Source organism: Penaeus vannamei, chromosome 22, assembly GCF_042767895.1.
Source record: "Penaeus vannamei isolate JL-2024 chromosome 22, ASM4276789v1, whole genome shotgun sequence".
In the NCBI taxonomy this organism is placed as follows: domain Eukaryota; kingdom Metazoa; phylum Arthropoda; class Malacostraca; order Decapoda; family Penaeidae; genus Penaeus; species Penaeus vannamei.
In genome coordinates this window covers 2,732,841-2,740,340 of record NC_091570.1, presented here as the reverse complement: position 1 = coordinate 2,740,340, position 7,500 = coordinate 2,732,841, and the positions used below count along the sequence as shown (strand labels likewise).

At 43.1% G+C, this 7,500-nt stretch overlaps 1 protein-coding gene across 19 annotated transcripts in view; it reads left to right on the top strand.

The window, feature by feature from the left end:
- The window catches only part of Rm62 (ATP-dependent RNA helicase Rm62), a 9,042-nt gene that overhangs the window by 37 nt on the left and 1,505 nt on the right, over positions 1-7,500 (top strand). For 2 of the 19 annotated variants that reach the window (XM_070136396.1, XM_070136389.1), the window contains exons 1-10: positions 1-144; positions 2,280-2,537; positions 2,644-2,830; positions 2,968-3,207; positions 3,324-3,476; positions 3,710-3,882; positions 4,608-4,718; positions 5,052-5,113; positions 5,300-5,359; positions 7,266-7,500. The exon at positions 1-144 is cut by the window's left edge and continues 20 nt beyond it; the exon at positions 7,266-7,500 is cut by the window's right edge and continues 2 nt beyond it. In XM_070136396.1, coding sequence (XP_069992497.1) covers positions 122-144; positions 2,280-2,537; positions 2,644-2,830; positions 2,968-3,207; positions 3,324-3,476; positions 3,710-3,882; positions 4,608-4,718; positions 5,052-5,113; positions 5,300-5,359; positions 7,266-7,500 — 1,502 coding nt within the window. In that variant the 5' untranslated portion in view covers positions 1-121. Of the gene's footprint in view, positions 145-2,279; positions 2,538-2,643; positions 2,831-2,967; positions 3,208-3,323; positions 3,477-3,709; positions 3,883-4,168; positions 4,280-4,607; positions 4,719-5,051; positions 5,114-5,299; positions 5,360-7,265 lie in introns of all 19 variants that reach the window. The other 17 variants (XM_070136395.1, XM_070136394.1, XM_070136393.1 and 14 more) reach the window with 17 other exon arrangements.

The following is a 7,500-nucleotide window of genomic DNA, read 5'->3' as shown; positions in this document are numbered from 1 at the left end:
CACTTACATCGCAGCGCCTGTTATCTACCTAACGACCAAAAACCCGCAGCTGGAGCAAATAACATCTGCTCCTATTTAAAGTAACTGTTTTTATATAAGTAAATCAAGAATTCCACCAAACATGTCCTACAGAAGCAGCCGCAGGTGAGTGCGAGTTCGGCGTTGGTGATTCTTAGCTTTAAAAGAGAAGTGGAAGGAAATTGTGGTTGTTTATCTCGTGTTTCAATATGGCGAGAGGAGCGCAACCGCATCGATTTCTCTTCTCGGCCCTTGTTCGTGGAGAAGATCAGTGTTCTCGTCCCTTGTTGTGTGTTCTTTGTCATCTGCGAATGATGTTCTTCAACGCGGACGGATAAAGTGGATGGAATGTGTTCACCTGAGGGGGATGTTCGGTGATGAAAATACCCTCGAGTGGAAGTCATCAACCTTGGATATTCGCCGACGCCATTTTGGTTCCCATGGCTCTCCTCGCCGCCGCCGCCGAGGTCGGACTTCGGGACGGGCCGAAGAGCCGCCGAAATGCGACGGGATGATGCTGTGCGGGGCCGAAATAAGCGTCGGAAGCACAGACAGAGGAGGAAAGCGAGACGAAGCGAGAGAGAGACGAGCCGCTTCTCGCCCTCCGATCCCTCGCATCCGGCCGCGTCTCCCGAGCCAAGAGCGCAATGCCGGATCTCTCTTCCCCCTTTTCGCCTCGGTTCCTCCCTCGCCGAGCCCTCCAGCCGCGGCGCAGGGACTCCGCTCCCCGCGACGCCCTGCCTGGTCGGTCGATGGCGCCTGCGAGGGCCGGGGAGAGCGGGGCTTCCTTTGTGTCCTCGGGAAAATCTCTCCGGGGGAAAAAGTGGCCATTTTGTGCGTGTTGCGTCATCATGGAGGCGGCTCGGAGGCGGCTCGCCCTCGCTGCTCCCTCGGGCCGCCCTTCGCCCTCTTGGCCCTCTGCGTCGACGGGGAGCTGGTTGTGGAGGGGGGTGGGGGGGTTTGGGTGTTTAAATGGACATGTTTTTAGTTTATTAAGGTTTCGAGGAAATGCTATTGCTAGGCTTTTTTTTTTTTTTTTTTAATAGGTCATTCAAATTATTATTTTTTTTTTTAGTTTTTTAGTCGATGGATTAAAATTGAATATCAATCATTGATTTAAATTTGGAATCAAGAAAGTAGGTCCATCATTAAGTATAAGGCAGCAGGTCAATCCAAGGGAACACGAAGTCATTTTTTAAAATTATTTCACATGACGCACACATTTTCTCAACAAATACGGGACCGATTCACTTGGGTTTGCCTGCAACACTGTGTGATCATCTGCAAAAATTAGTGACATTAACTTCTGATATAATTTATTACGCATTGCTTATCTGGGAGTGGGTGTTAGTTGGTTTGAACTGGCCATGAGTAATGTGCTTTTGCTGCAACATTACACTTGATGATATTGATGCCTTGAATAATTCCATGATGCCTATCACTTCACTGGTCAAGACATGCAAGCAGTCAGCCTGTAATGGAATCAAGGCCAGACAAGTCTTTTCTACGAGATTTTTTTGTGAAGAGTTTCGTTGCTTCAAAGAATTCTCCAACACACAGCCAAGAGAGTGATAATCTTGCAGAAAATCTGTCCAGCTGCTGGGGAGTTTGGGAGATCTAGTCGTGGATAAGCCAAAGTTTGCATTTTTCAAGCATAGTGACAAGATCTTATCAGGATTGTGGCTTTCAAAAAGAAAAAAAGAAAAAAAACATTAGAAAGATTCAGTACATATTGAAATGATTTATTTTTTCACTTACAAAGACCAAATTTTTTTCATTCAGTAATTGATTGTTTTACATTTAGAATTAGTACTAAAAACAAAAACTACTCACGTGATGAAACTGGTTTTCAAAACTTGCATTTAGTAATTTATTGATATAAATTGGGTTGTCTTAAAAGCATTAAATGTAAGTAATTGGGCAAGTTGGACTCAGTCTTGTGGCTGTGAAAGGACTCGTTCCTAGATATCACCTTGGTGTGTGCTTGGAGAGATCATAAATTTTCTTCTGGGAAGGCCCTGGCTCTTATTGTTTTGCCAAAGACTTCTGGCACACCTTCACTGCGTTGACCATGAAAAGAAATGATAGCAGCATGGAAGAGAAGAGTGGGAAAATATCAAGCATTCAAGGCAAGACATTGCAGCACTTCAGCTGAGCCTCCTTCCTGCAACAGAAGCAGCAGCAGCAGCAGTGGAAGAAGGCCATTCAACATAATTCATGCTTTTCAATTTCAGGGAATTCTATAAATAGTTAATCCCAAGGTCCCCTTCTAGGTCTCGCTCCCGTTCTCGTTCTCGCTCTCGCGACCGTGGTCGACGCGATAGGGATGACTGGGGCCGAGGTGGAGGGTATGGTGGCAGCGGTGGAGGTGGGAGGCCGTCGCTGAAGGGAAGGCAGCCAGGAGAACGCCTGCGGAAGCCAAAGTGGGACCTGTCCAGACTTGCCCCCTTCGAGAAGAACTTTTACCAGCCCACACCTGTTGTTGTCAACCGACAGCCCTATGAAGTGGAACAATACAGGTAACTGATGAGTTAGTTTGAAAACAATGCACATCTGTTTTGAGGCATATAAAAGTTACGGAAATAGACCAATAGCTCTTTATTAATATATTTTTTTATTCCCCAGAAATGAAAAGGAAATCACACTTAGAGGAAAGAACATTCCCAACCCCATTCAATACTTCACTGACTACAATTTCCCAGACTATGTAATGGCTGAAATCCGTCGACAGGGCTATGAAGCACCTACACCTATTCAGGCACAAGGCTGGCCTATTTCATTACAAGGAAGGGACTTTGTTGGTATTGCACAGGTGAGTTAGGAATCATAGAAATAAAGGTTTACATCAGCTTGATAATTTAAAAACTGAAATTAGGTCTTTGTTATATAGTCATGTATTTGTTTAATCTTTTGAATCGGACATGTGGATAAGAAATCTTCCTTTTTCAGACCGGCTCAGGAAAGACCCTGGGTTACATTTTACCAGCCATTGTTCACATCAATCACCAGCCATATTTGGAAAGGGGAGACGGCCCTATTGCACTCATTTTGGCTCCCACAAGAGAACTTGCCCAACAGATCCTTACAGTTGCACAAGACTTCGGTTCATCTTCAAAGATCCGCTCCACATGTGTGTTTGGTGGCGCACCTAAAGGACCACAGATTCGAGACTTGGAACGAGGGGTTGAGGTATGTTGAAGTTCTTGATAAAGGATTATACAGTTTATAGGTATGTGACAGCCCAAGCAACTTGAATTGTTATAATAAGTTTTCTACATTAAAAACTATTCTTTAAATTTTTTCAGATCTGTATTGCCACACCAGGACGTCTCATTGATTTCTTAGAAGCAGGAAAAACAAACCTTCGCCGTTGTACATATTTAGTACTTGATGAGGCAGACCGCATGTTGGACATGGGCTTTGAACCGCAAATCAGAAAAATTGTAGAGCAGATCCGGGTAAGATTGTTTTTCAGAGATGTTAATAAAGTAGTTACAATAGATTCATGGTTTATACTGTATTGAATTATTGCATTAAGCTATTTGATGCATTATTTCATTTCACGTTACAAATTGCTTTGTAATTATGCATTGAAAGCATTCCGTCAATATTACTCTTGGGGGAGGGGAAGACATCAGAATTGTCTTTTTGTGTGTGTGTTTGACTTTCTAATTCTTGATTTTCTCCACAGCCTGACCGACAAACTCTTATGTGGTCTGCAACTTGGCCCAAAGAGGTGAGGAATCTTGCCGAAGACTTCCTAAAAGAGTACATTCAGCTTAATGTAGGCTCCCTATCCCTCGCAGCCAACCACAACATCCTCCAGATTGTAGATGTTTGTCAAGAGATGGAAAAAGATACAAAGTAAGTTTTCTCTTCTTCTCATCATTCTTTCCTTTCTCTCTGCTCACTCTTCTCTTGTACTCTGAACTTTTTCTGACTGTTCTTGTCTCTAGATTTTCTTTTGAATTTTCAATGTACTTTAGTAAATGTCACTTTAAAAGATTTAACTTCTCATTAAGTTTTTGTTGTAAGCAAAAGATCCCAGTTCGTCCTTCAATATCCTTCAAAATTTTTCTTTATCCCCTTCAAGCTTGCTATTGTTAAACTTAACAGCCGTTTGATTTTATTTGTGTGCCTTGTCCCATAGACTCCGGCAGCTACTTGAAGAGATCATGGCAGAAAAGGAAAGCAAGATCATCGTGTTTGCAGAAACAAAAAGAAAAGTGGACGATTTGACCAGGCGAATGAGACGCGAAGGGTAAAGGAAAATGCACTTGTATGATAGATCCTAAGGATCTAGGTGACATTCTTCTACCTGAAGCTACCTCAGGCCTTTGGGACACCTTGCATACTTTGCTTCTTGGACTCCTTTGACTTGTTTGTCCGTCTTTAGTGTCAATTTGGGAGTGTATTTGGGAATTCCTGTCCTTGTAAAGCAAGAGCCATCGCTATCAGCAGCCTGGGAAGCTTCTGCAAACTGCGGAAACCAAACAGCCTAAGGTTCAAGGCACCCAAGGGAAAGCAAAGTTTGCAAATCCTGCTTGTTACATTTTTCCTCTACATCCCCCTTTCCCTGTTTTCTGTAGGCTGCGCCAGTTGCTCAATGAGATGGCGCAAGAGAGGGCTTACAAGACAATAATCTTTATCGAAACGAAGCGGAAGGTGGAGGATGTTACTCGTGGGTTGAGGAGTACTGGGTAAGATGAGAGGCATCCTGCATGATGTTAGTATGCACCATACTAGATGCCTCGGGCCGTGTAACAGCCCACAAGATCCAGAGAGACTTTTTGACTAGGTGTTCATGTACATAAAAGGAGTAGTAGATGCTGTGTAAATCAAATTCAGATCCCCCTCGTCTAAATGCACTACTCGGATGTTTTAATATTTCACTTGTAGCAAGTTGTGTCCCTTGGGTCTGCAAACTGTAGCTTGTATATTGTAGTACTAACACACTTGTAATTATAACAATTAACTGGAAAATATCTCTGTTTTGGTCTCTGCCTGTTTTTTTATATGTGATTTCTATTCAGGTGGCCAGCTATGTGTATCCATGGAGACAAATCTCAACAAGAAAGAGACTGGGTTTTAAGTGGTAAGTTAATTATTTTGAGTGGAAGGATTATATGAGAATTAATTTCTGTAAGTGAGGATTTAAATAATTTCTGTTGAAGACCTAGCCCTGGATCTCTCAATATTTTAGTGAGTTTTTTTTCATGAATATAAACAAAGGTTCACACGTAGTTCTAGTATATTAAGTTTTGCTCTCCCAACTTTCCAGAATTCCGTTCAGGGCGGGCACCAATTTTGGTTGCCACAGACGTTGCTGCTCGAGGGTTAGGTAAGTGAAGCCCCTTGTTGAGGAAATCCATAGCTGATGAGGGTCAAGGGAGGTCATTGATCATTCATTAAAAAAAAAAAAAAAAAAAAAAAAGGGAAAGGGACCAAGATAAAGTCCAGACTGTACATTTGGTGGTTTCATATAGTGGGAAAAGCCTGAGGCTTGATGTCAATGGTTTCTGGTGATAACATTAGTTTAGACAGTGGCTGCAGTTTCCACCTGTATGATGTAGTAAGACGGGCTCCACACCTGTGGTTATTTGTAGCTTCTTGAGGCTCTGGAGTGATGGTCTGGTCATGATGCAGGTGTAAACGTGCATCATTGCCCAGACTAATTGTGACACCTATCATTGAACACATTGACACTCAATATAGTAATTTTAATGAAACGGTAATCGACAATGAAGTGGATTCCATTTAGTTCCTAATTTGCGATAGACCATATTGAAGTATTTGCTCTACCAAAGCAGACGTGAACTCTTGTATACAAAATTACAAGGGCCTTGTAGTAGATAAATAATTGGCTTGCACAAAAGTCAGAATGTTTGAGCTACACCTTTTTGTAACTGTTATCTACTGAAAAGGAGAGAAGTAAGTTTGGTACTTGGTTTGTGCCTGGTTTGGAAGAGAGAATACTATAATGTGGAATTATATAGCTTTGACTATAAACTTAGGCTTAATGTAAGTTTCATGTGATATGATTCAATTTTAAATTGGTGGGTTTATTTGCAACACCAGATATGTATTTAATAACATTTGATATAACTAAAAACTGCTTTTTGAATATTTTTGTGGGTGTCTCCAGAGATTAAGGAAGCAGTTCCCTCGCATGGAGCCACTGTTAATTCAGTCTGGTCTTCTCTTTTTGCAGAGGCACTCAAAGCGAGATAATGCACGGAGGATGTTTCGTTGCATTAGGCTCCGGTGCCTCTGAGACTCGTCGTGCATCACGAGCACGAATACGCATTGGCGACAAGTGTCCACTGGTGCCGGAAAGGTGGTCACGTTGCCCTGGCCATCAGTTGTGGCAGAGGTCAACGATGACCAGCGATAGCGGCCGCCTGCAGCCTGTGTCGGTCCAGAACGACCCACTCTGGTGTGCAGCAGTCCGCGCTGGTCTTGCCTAGCCTGCCCACCCTGGACCTGCCAATTGATTCGCTACCGTAGCATCGTGGCAAGCCGCAAGCCCCAGACCTGTGGTTAACTGGGCCTTGCGTGGCCCAGCCCCCTAACACAGGGCCCTCAGCCCTGGGACTGAAACGTACTTTAGGGTCCACCCCGGCCCCCACTTGCCGCTGCCTCTCCCGCACTGCCACATGTGGAACGTAGGTATCACCGCGGGGAGCAGTGGTTGCTGGGGGCATGTGGGGTGCATGCTCGCAGTAATACTTAGGTTCTAGTAACATTTGCTCTCAACCTCAAGTTTTAGTTTGATTTAAATTTTGTGATTTTAAAGTCTGTTTACTTGAGTGTGCACTCTGAGGGCTCGAGTGTATTCAGCCACAGGTGGATGCGGAAGAGGCTTGTTTAACGATGGAAATGTGCGAGCCGCGGTCCTTATAGCTTTGTTTGACTCCAATTATTTTTGGGCCATTTCAAAATCTTTCAATTAACTCTTGTCATTTATCTTCGAGTTTTGTATCAGATTTTTTCTGCATGCCTTCTTGCTTACCCCATCTTCCTGTTAATTAACTTGCCTTTTAATGTGCTTTTTCATGGAATGGCCCATTGAACTGCCAAGTTTTTAATTTTTTTTATTTTTATTTATAAGCTTTCTGTTAAGAATTATTCCACCATATAAAAATCCCCTTGAATTATAGTGTAAAGATATTTAGTCCTACTTATAACTTGGCAGTTTATTACTCCCTTCAGAGGAACACATGTATAACATTTGCTTTGATGTGTAGATGTGGATGATGTGAAGTTCGTGATCAACTACGACTACCCATCTTGCTCTGAGGATTACGTTCACCGAATTGGGCGAACTGGACGCTCAGACAAGACAGGAACTGCATACACATTCTTCACAGCAGACAACTGTAAGCAGGCAAAGGATCTGATCGAAGTGCTGAAGGAGGCCAATCAAGTTGTTAATCCCCGGTTATATGAAATCATGGAAATGGGACGCGGTGGTGGAGGTAA